Source organism: Rhagoletis zephyria, unplaced genomic scaffold (genome assembly GCF_001687245.7).
Source record: "Rhagoletis zephyria isolate East Lansing unplaced genomic scaffold, Rhagoletis_zephyria_1.1 Rzeph_scaffold_04666, whole genome shotgun sequence".
NCBI lineage: Eukaryota > Metazoa > Arthropoda > Insecta > Diptera > Tephritidae > Rhagoletis > Rhagoletis zephyria.
In genome coordinates this window covers 22,103-40,031 of record NW_016161749.1, presented here as the reverse complement: position 1 = coordinate 40,031, position 17,929 = coordinate 22,103, and the positions used below count along the sequence as shown (strand labels likewise).

The 17,929-nt window shown below is 33.6% G+C and overlaps 1 protein-coding gene across 1 annotated transcript in view; it reads right to left on the bottom strand.

Moving 5' to 3' along the window:
• Positions 1 to 17,929, bottom strand: part of LOC108371044 (guanylate cyclase soluble subunit beta-1-like) — a 39,640-nt gene that overhangs the window by 1,836 nt on the left and 19,875 nt on the right. The window contains exons 4-8 of the mRNA XM_017626533.1: positions 8,373 to 8,655; positions 7,398 to 7,659; positions 7,208 to 7,353; positions 4,585 to 4,696; positions 2,986 to 3,145 (exon numbers count right to left, since the gene is read on the bottom strand). Coding sequence (XP_017482022.1) covers positions 2,986 to 3,145; positions 4,585 to 4,696; positions 7,208 to 7,353; positions 7,398 to 7,659; positions 8,373 to 8,655 — 963 coding nt within the window. The remainder of the gene's footprint in view (positions 1 to 2,985; positions 3,146 to 4,584; positions 4,697 to 7,207; positions 7,354 to 7,397; positions 7,660 to 8,372; positions 8,656 to 17,929) is intronic.

Sequence of the window (17,929 nt, the reverse complement as noted above, 5' to 3'; positions counted from 1 at the left end):
TAAACTCTACACTCGAATGTAAGCTGTTAGCACTGCCTGGTGTGATGCCTAAAAGTTAACATCATTAAAAAGCTGTATAAAGTTTCAGGAATTTGCTTAATTTGCTCTTTAGAACATGAAAATTTTTTTGGTTGTATGTATGTTGGTTTGTAACATCAAAGTGCGTTATTTATAAACTTCGTAAATAAACCGGCTTTCCATAAAAAAAATTAAGTAAGTTTACGTGGTAACCAGGCATTAACGTATTTAAATGAACTACCCTCATATATAGCATTATCAGTTTAAATGAAATCATTTTCAAATTAAATGAAACCTTTTCATTGAATCTAAAAAAGGTTTCATTCGCTTTATTTGAAAAAGGCTTCATTTAATTTGAAAATGGTTTCGCTTCGTTTGGAAATGGTTTCTTTTAATTTGGAAAAAGTTTCACTGAAAATGCTTTAAATGCGAATGACAAACTTTGCAAAAAAGATACCAAAATTTTCAAGTTTATGATAATAATTTTAAGAATGGTAAAGTGCATGTTTGAAGTCGCTAAAAAGTCATGTTGATTTTATATCTGTTTTTGTTGACGGTGTGACGCATTTTTTTCAAAGTACATATGGCACACCTAGATCTAAAGTGCGATAAACTCGAAAAAATAAAAAAATTAAGAACATTTTTTGCTCAAATCAATTCATCGGACTTACCTCCAGTTAATACAAATATGTTTTCTTCATAATTATGTACGAAACTATTGTTTTATCTGTTATTGTATTAATTGCGCGGTATCTTAAGCAGTGTTTGCATTGTTCAACTTTACGTTCAACTCAACGCACGATTGCACGAAAAAAAGTTGAATGGCTAAACGTTTTCTGGCGAACAACTTTGTTGAAAGCGATTAATTGAAAGGGCGTTCAACCAAAAGTTGAACAATGCAAACGCTTTTTAATTGCGAATCTTTTGATACGTTAATACTTTTAGCCACTCAAACCTTTTCCTTTTCCGTGCAACCCTGCATTGAGTTTAACGCAAGGTTGAACAATGCAAATACTGCTTAATATACCCGGCGCAGGTATCAAATATCGTCGTTTCAACTTTCTCTAAACTAAATACCTTTGCATGATAAGCGGGGGTGCTTTTCCGGATTTCAAACGTTTTCATAATATTTATGTCGAGTTAGATTTAATGAAATAATTGAACCAACTTTGGTAGAAATTGATAAAGCGGTTACCGAGATACACCTTTGTAGTCATAAAGTAGGCGGTGCCACGACCAATTCCTAAAAGTCTGTGGCAGTCTTATTTATCGTTAAGAGATTATTGTAAATGTTAACTTTGAGTAAATTAGCGTCCTCAGTTATTGAAAATCGGAGTTTCCATGCGTCTGAAATTTACCGTTATACGGGATTTGAATAATTTTCAACGAGTTACTTTTCCGTGATACCTATATGAATGTGCTCATAAGAGGGCGGCGCCACGCCCATTGTGAAAATTTTATCGTAATCTGCTTTTCTGCTAAGTGGTTATTGCAATAATCGTTTTTGGTTGAATTAGCTTAAGTAGTTACTGATTTATCGCAGTTTTCGTGTTTCTGTAAATTACCGTTATACCGCGTAGGCCCGAGTTCAAAGATTTCCAACAGATTTCTTAACTGGATCTTAATCAAGGTTAGTACCGATTTTGGTAAGGATTGGTGTAGCGGCTACTGGGATTTGGTATTGCATCATAGCGAGCGGGACCACGCCTATTTTTTTAAATTTCATAATAATATTTTTTTGTACGAAAATTGTACTGCATATACTAATTTTTAATAACTCAGATTCAATATTTTCTGAAAAATCGTAGTTTTTCAATTTTTTGAATATATCGTTAAATGGGAAGTGGGCGTGGTTACAGTCCGTTTTCGTCCGTTTTCAATACGGACCTGTCTTAAACTTCGTTGAGATATCTCAAATTTTGTTCGAGTTATCATGTACACGGACGGACGGACAGACAAACATGGCTTAATCGACTTCTCTATTCATTCTGAGCATTTACCTTTGCATTGTTTTACATCTATCTCGATTCCTTTAGGCTGTTACAAATAACCGTTATTCGAACAAAGTGATAATACCCTTATGCACAGGTATGGAGCACCTGTATTTAGAGCGCTGTCGGAACTTAATCTCTACAAAGTTGATATTGAATTCTCATCATCAAAACCTTTATTAAAGTCCACGCTTGAATCGTTTTATTATTAGGCTAAGTTATCAAGTAGCTGTATTGTTATTTACTAGTGTTCATGTATAAAATTTTGTTTTCACACTTTGCGTAGTTTACTCTGTAAAATTTTTAATCATAGATGTCTTCTTTGGTGCCCATCGCCTACACGAAAAGGGCCATAGATCTAACGTAAAATTGTTCTCTCTAAAGCCGGCATATGCTTCTCATCTTTATTCGACATCGTCCACAAACATCTGTAAACCATTATTGTAAGTAAATATATATTAAGCAGCTGACTTTACTCCTACCAGCGGATACTGTTTCGTCAGACAGAGTTCCCTAACATATCTCCTGCTATTAAAACATGAAATGTCGTTTTTAGAGTTAGGCGTAATTCATTGTGATTGATTGTGTCTTAGAAAATTAGTTAATTTTAATGTTACGACTTTATAAATTGAGTATTTTTGGTAAAAAAATTTAATTAATTTGAAATGAAAGAGAAGCTTTGAATCATCTTTTACTTACTTCTCACCAAAAATATAAAATGAAACATATCGCTCACTTGAAGACTGTCACAACTTAAAATAACGTGATTTTTCAGGTCACCCGTTTGAAGTTTTTATTTTGTCCCGAAAATGTTAAAAAAAATATGCATATTGTCTGCTTATGCAGAAACGACACACGATCTTAATAAACATTTTTTAAAATCTAATATAAAGCATGATATTACGAGTGATTCTGTATCATTTTATAAAAAAAATAAGAAAATCTTTTACTAAATGAGCATTTGGTTGAGACTCACCTTCAACCGCAGATAACGTTCATGCTTTCCCATTGCACCTTGACGCGTCTGCAGAACATAAATCGTATTGATGTGCGATAAAATATTCTCGAAGCTCAACTGTAGATGCGGACGTATGGCCTCAAGTACTTCTAGTATCGAACAATTTTCCACCGAAACTCTATAAAAATACATACAATTTAATATAAACTTACATATTGCTACCTAAAGGTGAAAAGCTTAGCTTAGCTTTTTTTTTTAATTTAGTTTTTGATGCAGAATGGAAGGTAATACGAGACTACAACTATTTTTCGTCTCTTCTGAATAATCTCAAAAATGTACTTTGCATCTTTTCGCCCTTAGGGGTAACGATATGTAGATATGAGGATATTAGGGTGGTCTAAAAATACATGTGAAAAATTAAAGTCAGAATTGTTATGCTCTCACCACCTAGGATTTTTTATTTAATTCTCAATTAAATTATTTTCAGTTTCAATAAGCAATTTATTTAAGTGAGTTAAAAGTGGCTGTAAAAAAAAACTAGGCTTTCGCTTGTACTTAGAGCTTTCGAAAGCTTTGACACGCTGTGTTGTAAAAGTAGGGCTGGTATAAAAGTAAGCAGCTGATACACAATGATCAGGTGATTAAACGTGTAACACATCTGCGTGTGTTTAATCTGATTTAATTTATATTTAAGTGAAGAGCATAGGTGGTCACTTAAATCAAAATTAAAAACTAATTAAAATGGATTGGCGGAACCGAAAATTCGTAAATCAAAGTAATTTTCACTTAGATGAATATGGTGAAACTGGCTGTTAGAGGTTGCTCAAAGTTTTCCACGTATTTTACATGAAAAAAAAAAACACTTTTCGTAGAAATGGCATAGAATTCTTGAAAATTAATATTTTTCAATCGAAAACTCTGTTTCTCTTCAGGGGATTTCCAGAAATTATATACAATTCTTTACGTAACCATTTTCTCATAGTAATTACATATATTTTATAGATGCCAGAAAATGCAATGTCGGGACAAATAAACAATCTTTAGTATTAAAGAATGGTTAAATAAACAAATTTAACAAATATTGATTTTCAAAAATTCTATAACATTTCTACAAAAAGTTGTTTTTTTTTGTCTATATAGAACACATGGAAAACTATGAGCACTTTGAGCGACCTCTAAATATTTTTTGATTTTAAAATAAAAAAGGAGTTTTTTTTTTCGATATAGCACAATCCTAGGTGGTAAGAGCATTAAAATTCCGACTTTACTTATTTCGGACCACCTTGTGCACGTACATACGTACTTACATAGCTGGTCAACGGCAAAGAAAAGTGTAGTGGTAATTTCAACATTTTATCGACAAAAAAAAAAAATAATTAAAAAAGGAAACTCATTAAAATTGCATGGTAAGAAGATACCTTAAGAGCGAAATAAATCATGAAGTAGAAAGGTCGACAAAAAAATAGTGTCTCAAAAATTTTTGGAATTTTTTGTTTGCCCTTTGTTATTGAGAGAAACTGCAATTTTGCTTAGTTTGTGTAGTATAAGAGATTTTTGTGTGTCGGTTGATGTGTTCGTGAAGTTGAGCATTCACTATCTGTCATTGTCCATATTTACCTTGGAATGACGCGCGAAACGGATTTTCCTGCTTGCACAATTTTCATCTGTCGATCGAACATCAAATGGAATGGGAACACCTTGCAAAATGTGGCGGGCGAGATAAGTGGCGCTGCATTTCGTAGTTGAACAGAAATAAATACAGAATAATGGAAACAAAATATTTATTTTATTATTATTATTTGCTGTATGGAATTGAACAAAATGTATTTGTAGATAAATGTACATAAAGCTTAAGGCAAGCATGCCACAGTTTTCGAAGTATGTACATATGTACTATGTAATACGCAGTGATGATTTATATTGTTGAGTGCATTCGAATACGTACATATGTAGCTAACTGAATGGAAATTACATATAATTGAAACTCGTGTTATAGGTCTTACGAAAAATCATTAACTTCCTTCGCGAAATAAGTATTTTGTACCTGGTGCTTTTTCAATGTGAAAAATAAGTACATATAGTACACAAAATCAATGCACATTAAAAATGCATTAAGCCTTGTTTTCACTATGTCAAATTCAATGACATATGTCGTCAAATAAATGAAAACACATTGTCAAATGCGATTAGAAAACGGTATATCGACTGAGTTAGATCAGAATAGGTCTTCAGTCGTATACATGCGCTGCTATACCAGCTATATGTTCGCTTTTGGCCCATAATATCATCAGCGAAGGTGCGGATGAAAGAGATAAACTTGTGTCAAAATATGTCGACAAATTTTGATGTCAAAATATGACATAATGAAAACCAGCCTTTAGAGCAAAAACCACATTTACGTGTATTTCGCTGTTGATTCTGGTGTTTAAAGTGTCAAAACTGCTCTAATTTTTTTCTTCTTTACATCCCGAAATCCATCCATCCCTTTTCGGACCCAGCAACCAGCGTTTGTGCTGCTGAGTTAAGTAACCATTCCAAAAGTTGCTTTTAAATCACTTGTTTTGCTTCACATGCAGCAGGATTTTGACAATTTAAAACTTTTGTGAGAAGAAATTAAAAATATTTGACATTTTAGAGACCAAATAATAAACAAAAAATCAAATGAGCTGCTCTACTGATATTACCAGTTCAATATGCCTTGCATAAAATAAAGTTATTTCCAGTACTATAAGAGTGTTTGGTATCACTTGGATGAGTCTGACAATTTTATGGCAATCGATTTCATAAATTTCGCAAAAAGCTTTAATATTCCATAAAAAATATACATATTTTTCGAGGCTGCAAGCCACTCCAAACTTACGGTTCAATTCAGTGGTTCGAACCACTTAGAAAAAACTTGTACCGGTACAGAATTGGTTCATAACGTATTCATGAACCGCGTGCGGTTCGTTCGAATGGTTAAATTTTTTGAAGTAAACTTCTTTAGCGGCGGCTGGCTGGGAGTAAATTGGCAAATTCAACGGAAATTGCACACGGAAATGGTGCACGGAAATGGTTGGGCTGAAACAAGTTGCTTCTTGTGTGTTTGCATATGGTATTAATTTAACAAAAATTTTTTAATAAAAGGTCAAAGAATAACACTTAGAAAAAGACCAATACAAGAATGAAAGTAAAGGTGAGTACGTACATAGATTAAAGAAAAGGATAAAGGCAAAGGTAAAAACAAAAACAAAAACAAAGATGCGTAAAGATAAAGGCAAAAATGAAGACCATGGTAAATTTTAACACTTTGCTTATATGTATATATAAGGTCAAAGGCGAAGGGGAATATGTAGATTAAGAAAATGATAAACATAAAAGTAACGACAAAGAGGACGAGGAGGATACCGATAAAAGTAAAGATGAATATAGGGTAAGAAAGATTAAAATAAAGGTAATTTGAGAGAGAAAGGATATAGAGAGAGACACAAAGACTCAATCTGGGAACTATTTTCCCTGTTCCGGGGTCCCTCTTCAAATGATGAATATCTAATAACTAAAAAAATTATACCTTGCGAGCTATATATGTAATTTAATTTTTTTTTTTTTTTAACCGGTCATTTACACAGCAAAAATCACAATTACTGACAATACGAAAATTCAATAAAATTTTCATTAAAATTTCAACTTTCCAATATGAATCTTTAGAACATTTTTGATATGCAGTTTTTAACCCGTTGAGTATTTTCCCGTAACCAAATTTTTACACTTTTTTCCATATAATTATTGATTTTTATGAAATAAAATTAGTATAGAAAAATAACACAAAAATTTAGCTCGAAAAAGATTATGAATATTTTTACATATATTTCACATTTTTATTTAAATAATACGAGGAGCAAGCATTGGGCGCCACATTTTGCGCCACATCAATACAATACCACATACAACAAAGTAGCAATGTATTAGTGTTTAGCAATTCTGTACAAATATTGACAGGCGCAAAATAATTATAACTATAATAATATATAGATTTTCATAATTTGCAGTTTAGAATTTTTAAAATTACACTTAATTTACAAACGATTTGCACAGCAAGCAACAGTTATTTTAACGCTTCAATGTTCTTCTTTTCCAAATCAAATTACGAGTACATTTGTTAGTATGTAGCCAATTCGTTGCTCACCTTCGCTTGTAAAATACACTTCATCCGCCAGCTCTATTTCTTTGCTACTACTTGTACATTTTGAATCTTCCTCACCTTCACACAGAAAATCCACTTCATCCGGCGGCTCTTTGGCCTCCTCCTTGCACATGGCTATCGTACGCTCATCACCGCTTGTCGACGAGGCTAACGATGTAGTTGCTGTTGTTGTTGTTGTATTGCCAACACCCACCGTTGCATTGCTACTGATGTTGCTGTTACCAATTTCACGTATCAGAAATTGAACATGATCATAACGTTCGNGGTTGTTGTTGTTGTTGTATTGCCAACACCCACCGTTGCATTGCTACTGATGCTGCTGTTACCAATTTCACGTATCAGAAATTGAACATGATCATAACGTTCGATGTCGTCACTTTTGTTTTTGAGTAAACGTAAACATTTCTGCTCCTGCTTATCTGGGTCGCAATCAAAACTGTCCGCCTGTTTGCTACTGCTGCTCATCGAAGAGGCCGAATGAGATTTGGTGCGGCTAAAAGGACAACGGGCTGTGCAAGGGAGAAGTAAAGAGGAAGTGAGTAAATTCTTCAAGTTTTAATGTAATCTAATATAAATTAATCGATAACGGTATTTTGGTAGTTTGTTTGAACAAATTTGAAAGAGCTAGTCATGAAAATCTTCTGGAGATTTACATAATTTTACATGTGATGCAATTAAGATGGCTCCATGTATGTATCCATAAGTAAAGTTGGAGCCATTTACGAGGATATTTCACATGTGAAGACATATCTATCTATCGGTCTCAATCAATACTCACACACATTCATACATATATTCTAAGTGTAGTGCTACTGTTACAATAATTTACCTTGTTTTTTATTGCTAACTTCTGCTGCTGATGATAGCAAAGCCACATCGTCGTCNCCTAAAAGGACAACGGGCTGTGCAAGGGAGAAGTAAAGAGGAAGTGAGTAAATTGTTCAAGTTTTAATGTAATCTAATATAAATTAATCGATAACGGTATTTTGGTATTTTGTTTGAACAAATTTGAACGAGCTAGTCATGAAAATCTTCTGGAGATTTACATAATTTTACATGTGATGCAATTAAGATGGCTACATGTATGTATACATAAGTAAAGTTTGAGCCATTTACGAGGATATTTCACATGTGAACACATATCTTTCTATTGGTCTCTATCAATACTCACACACATTCATACATATATTCTAAGTGTAGTGCTACTGTTGCAATAACTTACCTTGCTTTTTATTGCTAACTTCTGCTGCTGATGATAGCAAAGCCACATCGTCGTCATCATCTACATCGCTTTCGTTGTTATTGTTATTGCTGACGTTATTATTGGTGCTATTGTGATTGTTATTTTCTTCAGGCAGATTTCCAGTGGTTATTGTGCTACTTGATTGCTGTTGTTGTTGTTGTTGTGTAAACACATCTGTGCGGTCATCTTCATCGATGGGATCACCTTTCCGTTTGACGATCTCAATTTCTACTTCAACACCATGCAATTTAGATGCTACAGCCTAAAACGATTTCCAGAAATTGTGTTGTTGAAAGTCGGAGCTTAGGAAATGTTCGTACATATGTATGTACCAGGGTTGTTGCAAATATTCGCATTCGCATTCGCAACCGCGGAACTTCCACATACATTTTAACATTCGCATTCGCTTTCGCATTCGCAATAATCAATGCGGAGCTTTTGTGAATGCGAATATTGTGCAAGTGCCCCAAAAAATATATTAAAACACATTGAGCGCATGGAATGGAACAACAAAACGGATTTGATGGCTTATGGTACCGACAGCGGTGAGTAATTAATTGTGACTGCCTGAAACTAGGAAAAGCCATGCTCACCTAACTAATGAAAAAACTAATTGTAAGCTGTTCATTACAGGTGAACCTTTCCAAGAGGTTACCCGGCAATTAAGCAAATCTGAGACCTTTATCGTCCGTGATTCCAATAATTGAAATTATTATAAAAAACGTGGTACCTTTTTAACAAAATAACAAGATTTTAAACTAATTCTGCTGGCAGCCACGACTTTCAAAACAGAATTTTCTTCGAAATTTTCATTCCTACAAAATAACAATTTATTACCCAGAAGACAGGATTAAAAATTAAGTACAAAAACTAAAATCGAAAAACGCTGATGTCGTAACAGGTTCCTCGAATTCTGAAAAAACCAAAATAATTGGTTCTCCNATTCTGAAAAAACCAAAAGAATTGGTTCTCCAAATTGGAACACAACGGTGTTGAAACAGCGATATTGCCATGATGCTATATTGTGAAGATGAAAGTCAGGAGGATACATCCGAAATTTGCAGCCCCGATGCAATTCTCGAATTATTGAACCGCAAAAAAAAACTCAAGTCCTCTCAACTGGTTCAGCGTCAATCAAAAAGAATTTACAATTTTGTAAAGTTTCAAGTTTTTCAAGTTTGTCGCCTCGAGCGAGTAGTTATTTAATAGCGCAGGTTTGATTTACGACCCGTTAAGAAACAGGCTGTAACCCGAAAAAGCAGNTTGAAAAAGAAGCAAAATTACTCTTCCAATTATTTAATTCAAGTACTAAATAAAAAAAATATTAAAAATTACTAAATTTTCCATTTTTTTACCTAAATCACCTAATGTACTCACCAAAAAATATTTCTTAAAATACAGTGAAAGGTCGTATAGACGGACGCTCTAATAAGCGGTCACATTCTTGGGAACGAACAATATTTGGTTTTTTTTCATACAAGATGCTCTCCCATACACGGACTTTCGGATAAACGGACGCGGACAGGCGAGCTATGAAAAAACTCTCCCATGAGCGGACGCGAAGCTTTAACAAGCGGTCAATTTTGTTTTGTTTTTCAGTCAAATGTTGACTCTTGCGCTTCTAGATATGGATATGTACACAAGAACATAGCCCATATTCAAAAATATTTTCTTTTCTAGAAAAAGTGTTGCCTTTTCGTTGCCAATGGGAAATGAGATTTGTCGGTAGGAAAGAAAACGCAATAAATTTGAATTCATTTATAATTCACCCTGTTTCTGTTTATTGAATAATAAATATTATTTTAGTTTAGAAATCCGCAATTTAAATTTTTTAAATATGATTTTTTATTTATTTAAAAGGTGACCATCGGTGTCCGCATATTGGAGCTTTCACTGTATTTGATATCCGCATTCGCATTCGCATCCGCGGATGTTAGCTTTTAAACATCCGCAGCCGCATTCGCATCCGCGGATGTCTAAAATTCCACATTCGCAACGTCCCTTATATGTATGTACATACCAAACGGGCATATGGGGCGATTCACGTCAAATTTCCCAAACGCGCTGACCGATGCAAAACAAGCTACTTTTCGACGAGCAAAGAGACTATTTCTATAGATTTTNCAGGAGGAGCTAAAAGTCACTTTTATCGGTATATTTTCTTTGACTAACTATATTTTTATGGCTATGGCCCCGAAATAGTCAAGGGTGCTTACTTCTGCATTTGATGTGACTAACTTCTAAGTAACTACTTTTGGACATAAAATATCAATAAGAAAAACAAAATATTTTTTTATTTATTTTTTACTTTATTCTTTTATTACATTTCATATTTCCCATATTCGAACTCCATCAGACATAACTTCAAAATGATAATGTGAAAGTTCGATCTTCCTTTTATTTGTCCCCAATTTGAAAAAAGTATTTGTGAAGTGCAGGATATTTAAATAAAAACGCGTTTAAAGGAAACAATCTCCTTCATTACTCCAGCAATACTTTTCAACTAGTTTCAAGTAAGCTATTTGTAGCTAACTACATGTTATTTATTTTATAGAAATTCCGAAAAAAAGCTAACTATAAGTGAGGTTTTTTTATCAATTGATAATTTTTTTCTGCAAGGTACATATGCTCAACACACACATCTGCAATAGCATTATAATCTGTGTGAATTTGCAGATATTTGCTATGAATTTTCGCATCCTTTACATACAGTGAAGTCGTAAGTCGATGGATGTGACACAGAAAAAGCATCGTCGTATAGACCCTACAAGAAAAAAGAAGAAGAAGAAGCTATAATTCTTTCGGCCGCACAGTGTAAGATTTGACCCATCTAGCTGCTTTTAATTCTGTAATTCGAAAACTATTGAAGATAGATTAACGAAATTTTGCACAGGGTACGTTATAAGATAGGCGAAGCTTTTTACAAAAAATTGGTAATTTACAGTTACTGTCACGCCACCCCATTATATAACTGCAATTTTAAAAAATGCAAAAACTGAAATATTTAACTAATTACAAGCTAAAATGCCTAAAATTTATATTTAGAATTTCCCTATAACAGGACTGACAAACTGAAAGAAATGGACTTAAAAATAAATATATTTTTTTTTAATTATGGGCGTGGAAAATATCGATAAAAAAGTCAAGTTGGGTCAACATAATTCCGTTATAAGTTCAATATTTCTTGCTCTATTTACCAAAATGGGATACCATTGGAAATGTAATGAATCAGGCTTCTTCTATTCAAAGCAAAAATACAAGAATTTGTCTCGAGCGAGATAAAATGCAAATGAATTACTCGAAGAAAATGACTTTGGCCGAGCTCAGCAAAGCACGCCAGTCGTTTCTATTCAGTGCCAACTGACGCCAATTGGAAACGCCAAGTGAAGCCAAGTCCTTCTTGATCTTTCCATCGCAGTGGGGACCTCCCTCTTCCTTGCTACCTCCAGCAGGTTCCGAGTTAAATACTTTCAGAGTTGGAGCGTCGGTATCCATTCGAACGACATGGCCAAGCCAGCGGAGCCGCTGTAAACTGAACCTTTCAGCCACAATACTTTAAAAGAGCGTACAATTGGTGGGCCAGAATTTGATAGAATTTTTCTCGCGATTGTTCGCACACATGAAAAGCAAAGAATTTTTTTAACCTTGCTTTCTTGAAGCAGAATCTAAAAATGTGTTGATTTTTCTTTGAAAATCGGCCTTGTTTCGGATATGGGATTCCAAGTGGTGGAACGGAAAAGTTTTTATTATGAATACCCCCACTTAATGACAGTCTACTCTATAAAGTTAAAACTAATTAACAAGCATATAAGCTTATATTTAGTGAGTTTAAAAGTTTTGAATAGAGCCTTTTGATCTTTTATGATATTTTAGGTCCACCTTATACACGGTATGGCTTGTGGCGTGTACGAGATATTGCTTTGGAACAATCAAGTTTAAGATGTTTAAGATTAGTATTTTTGGAGTCAGACTAAATCAGAAATTGCCAGCAAGTACTTAAACGTGACATAGTACTCTAAAATCAGCAGAGGCAGTTACTCGAAAAAAAAAATCAAAACTGGGAATATTAGACTTCCAATTTGCATCTGAAGTAAATTATTTAGGTGTTGTTCTACATAGTAAAGTTTAATGTAAGTCTCCGTTGTACAAAACACCCCAAAGCATTAAAATCATTGTAGTAATGTATGTTGACAAGTTTTGATAAAAGGTGGGGTCGCCTATAGGATTGCCATGGATTTACATCTGTATGATAACATCCATTATCAGTATGCATCTGCGGTATGGTGAAGCAGACCACCAATCAATATTTGCTCACCAATCTTCAAGTAAAGCGCACACTCTCTCTCCACACCATCTGTGGCGGCTCCGGAAGCACTGCTAAACCCACAGGATTTACCGCAGAGAGGCCATTAAGACCAACTGTAGGCTTAATAGAAGTGGGCGCTGGTATGACACAGTGTGAAGTGATGCCGACTGCAATGACTTTTCAATGCCACAGTATATACAATGTTGAGTTCTCCGAACCTGAGTGCTGGCTAAATCTAATACGGAGCCTGGGTTTACACACTGAAGAAATCTCACTGATGCGCTATGATCCCGCAGATCATAAATTTTGGCGAATATATGAAGCCATGTTGATCGATTTTAATAATTATTACAAATCTGAAGTTAAGGCGGATGCCTTATGGTGGACGAATATAAAAGAGTTATGACAGATTTTGACACAGCCGACAATTTTGTCGATATTTTTTTGGAGCGATAGATTCAACAGATCCCTCAATTTCAATCAAGAATGTAAACAAAAAATTTTGGATCAAAAGCGCCGCACATTGTCACCAGAAAGCACAGCTTTACTTGAACTTCCAACCCCCAAGGAGACTAATGGGGTTGATTGAGATGACCTTTGTTCTTCCAAATCTGAAAATGAAGAGGAATCAGGAAACGAACTCCCCGCTGTGGAATTTAAAGCAAAGAAAAAGAATTATAAAATACTTAAAGATATACACAGAAAATTAATAAAAACAATAAAAAAATTATAAAAAATCTAAGAATTAAAAAAAGTAAAAAGTGGGTGCAAATATGACCCTTCAACCTCCATCTAGTGGACCCTGGATAATCCATTTGTCGTAAGCTAACTGCAGGCGTTACAGTAAAAATTCAGATTCCGAAAATGTTCTCAAAGTCATTTAAATTTCGTGGTAAATTCGCTAGGTGAACTTAGCACAGTGCGTGGGCAACTGTCTGAGTCGGTGGGATCGTCGGTTCGAATCCTACCGAAAGATGTCTGATGAGGAAATGTGGTGATTTCCGAAATAGCTATCACTTCTACAATTTTTTCAAACTATTGTTGCTTTTCCATACTAAGTTTTTCATTAAAAACGGCCTCAAGCTCAATAAAATTTGTTGAATATAGTGGTAAATTGAGGTTAAAGTTTACTTAGTAGAAATTCGGGTTAAGGTGCTGCGCCTGTATTTTAGGAAAAATCTTCCCCTTTTTTATTTGGTTAATAAAGTAGTCAATAACAGTCGATTAATTAAATTAATTATTATTATTGTCTTTATTGTCTAGCCTTAATTTCTTCAAATTCTTTGGCATCCTTTTCCGTTTCAGCTCGCACACTAAAGCCAACGTAGAAACAACCGCAAAAGAAAATACAAAGTTAGAAAATGAAATTAATGATTGCCACAACTCATCTGTAACAACAAAGTTGGGGGAAAACAAAATTGATAAAATACATTATACGCACGCACACTCCATTGCTTTTACTCACCTGTAGAAAATCGCGCGGTGTGGCGCCAAGCACTTGCAGAATTTTATCATAACCTGAATCTTGACAGAATTCAAAGAAGGTTTTACCAAAAAGTTCCAATATATCATCCGCTGGTATATCTGAAAGTAACCATAATAGTAGGATGATAAAAGAGCAGTGATAAGAGACACAAAAATATAATGAATTGCCACAAAGTCCTCTCATATATACACAGAGTGGAAAATAGTGCTCGAAAGCTTGTATACAAAAACAGATATTGATATAAGGAATTGTAATACATGTACCTACATATAGATGTTAATGTATACATATATGCTTGTAAGTATCTGTACATAACGCTCATTTATTTTGATATTGTCACATTTCGAAACAATACAAAATCGAGTTAAATATGTATGCTTAGATGACCAGTTCATCTATGTTGTGCAAAAATTCCATAGCAAAACTTTAAAGTAGTTGTACTCGAAATTTGGGGTTTTCGAGTTATTTCAGTATTCGATGTAAATGAGCGATATGTGAATGTACTTATGTAAATATATTACAAGTTTGTATAACTTTTTGTGCTTAACTGCCACAAAACTTCTGTACTCACTTAATATTTCAACCGCAGCACCGATGAGATTGTATGTGATTTCATCATCATATGTTTGTCGCACTAAAAACTGACCTTCCATGCTGACCATCGCCTTTTTTCTGCGGAAAATAAGAAAAGCAAATATTTTAGTTAAGTATGTCATTTGCGGGAAAAAGGATACTCCGAGGCAAGAGTAATATAAAAATAGTTTTTAATTAAATCGCGTTGGAGTTCCTGTGTATATCGTAAATATGTATGTATGTATATACACATATTTCTACATATGGACATTAGGTCAACTTACTACTGTGCGAAATTCCAAATAACAGTTGAAATTTTACTAGTTTCGTTGTTTCTTTTCTCAAGGTTTTTGGTTTAAACAGTATGATATGGAGTCCTCCTTAATTTCGCACAGAAAATGTGATATTGTGAAATATTGTGATAACTAAGAAGAAATATCATACAACTGCACTCATCTGAGTAGTTATATGTAACTTTTTGTATTATGTTAATACATATATGTATGTGTGTAGGTATGCATACATACATACATACACACACATGTACTGGCATAACGTTCGCCCATGTAGCTTGTGCAGATTAAATGTAGTTTAACTACTTAGTAAAGGGTTAATTAAACGATTTATTTTCTGTCAGAAAAGTTTCGCAAATATGCGGCATGAGTGTGAACTTAATTAACCGATTACTCGACTTGTTGCTGATTAATAAAATGAATGACGTTCTGAATTTCAAGTTGAATTAATTGTAACAGGATTTTCTGTGTTTCACTTTAGGTTTAACGTTTAAAAAGTTGGGCTTTAGGTGTAGAAGTTTTTAAGTGTATTAAAATTCATGGATTACAGAAAACCAGGCATAAATTCTGATCTAAAATGATGTAATAGTTACTTGTTAAATTTTTGGTTGGATTTTACTTACAAGTATCCTCGTACTTGAATCTCAATTTCCTAAAATTATTACTGATACCTATGAATTATTTTCAGTGATTATGTATTTAGGTACATTAGACTGCATCATCCCCATGCAAGAAAAATTGTATTTTTCCACTGGAATTATAAAGTCTATTATACTTTTAGATTTGCACCAAAATATTTCGAAAAACATAGAGATTTACGATTTGAAAATACCTCCAAAATTGATTGGAGATTTTTGTGAATTAAAATAGTTTTTTTTTATAGAATTAAAAAAATCGCCTTAGATGACAAAACCGTTTAAGCTTAAAAAATGTGCATAAACATATCAAATCTCTTATTTTTTAAATCTGAATTATAGTAATGAGATTTTTGATGCTGTTTTTAAACTTTTTTCAAAGATTGGTTTCAGAAAAACTTGAATAACTCAGCAAAAACTTGGAATGGTATTTTCCTCCCTTTTGGTTTTCTTTGCACATTTAAAGTATGAAAAAGAAAGGCAAGATAAAAGAGCATCATTCCCGGCACTGCTGGGCACGCCGCACTAAATTTTTAATGCACTGAGCATATAGTGGTAGTGGAATTTGAAATGCACTACCACTAACCACATGGTGGCGGTGAACTACCACTAACTTTTGGTTTGATTTCCTAGAACATTCTGAGTATGTAGTCCATTAAATTTAAGTATAACAAAGTACAAGCTTTAAGTATCTAGGACTTACCGTGAATTTTTGGCAATCTTTTTTTTTATGGAAGGTGTTGCTCATTTCCTACTTACAAGAAAATTGTCGAACATGTTTTTTAATGGCAGAAAATGCGCAAAAAAATGGTGCCAAAAATCAACGGTAAGTCAACTAAAAGGTTAAAAAGCTGAATACTCAAACAAAATCTAAACAAAATTTTATTAAAACTAGCAGTTTAAAATTTTGAAGAACATTTGTTAAAACTCGTCGAATTTGTGTACATTCTACAAAGTTTGCATTTTTGATGTATATGATTTTTTTGGGTAGTAAGCTATATTTAATAAAAGATCATAAGCACAAAGAAAAATAGCCAAAACTTGCTCCTCTCTTTCCATTCTTGCCAGATTTTCACGAAAAAATGGAATTAGGCAGATATCGGTTTATAACGAACATGCCTGAGTTTCGCTTACTCACAGTTGTGGGAAATGCTTTAATTCTTATTTAATACATTCGAGTGTGTGTACATTATTTTCATATTTCTCTTCAGAAATGGAAGTTGAGGTAAGAGCAATAATTTCTAGTATGGTAAAACTATAGTAAAGGTTTCGCAATTTATATATATCCACCTACATAAACAAGTGATGTACAGCTTGAAACATTGGAAAAGCATTTTTAATAATAATTTTAAAGTGCATAAGAGATAAAGCAAAAATTGATTTATGTATTTAAAACAGAAAATATTCATGGAAGCAGCTGCTGTTCCGACTTACATAGTTAACTAAATTTTGTGCGTCATTTTATATGAATTTTTCGTTTTTCTTGAGAGCTTTTAAAAGTTCAGTTGCGAAAATAGTAAAAATACAAATTCAGTTAATTTTATCGGTAACCGAAAAATACCATCTCCATCGAAAACCAGAAACCAGAAATCGAGGAAAATGAACATTAAAACTATTTTTAACATTTTTTATATTTTCTGATAATATATCTTTAGAAGTATAAACCCCCTTCCGCCAAAAAAACTAAATTCCTGGGTGCGCCCCTGACGTGAACAAACAACATACTTGAGTTAGTTTTCAAACTTTTTGTTTTGTTTGTGGCTTCAACGCTACACATAATCCGCGCGCTTACTTTGCGATGCATATTTTCGTTAAACATTAGTTGTTAATATTTTCTGGGTAGAATAAGGTAATGCATTCCCATTTTCCCACTGGGTAGGTAAGTGTTTGTAAATGCTAATAAATTTACGTCGTTTGCTCATTGCGACACTTACTTTCTATTGCTTTTCCAGTCTCGTCCGATTTTTCAATAGCGCCTTAGTGATTACTGTAAGCAACATTGACAGATCTCAATAATATATTATGCTATCTGAGTAAAAGTTTTTGGTCTCTCGCTGTCTGTCGTTTGCTCTGTATGTTGGCCAAACCTCTGCTAACCATTCTGCCGTCCGGATATCTCTTCGTCTTTGCTTTGTTGTAAAAATTTTTTCATTACAATTCTGCGGTGAATTCCATCTACACGTTGCTTGCCATCATGTTAAATGAGCCAGGAAATTCAATATGAACAAAATAAATTTTAAACA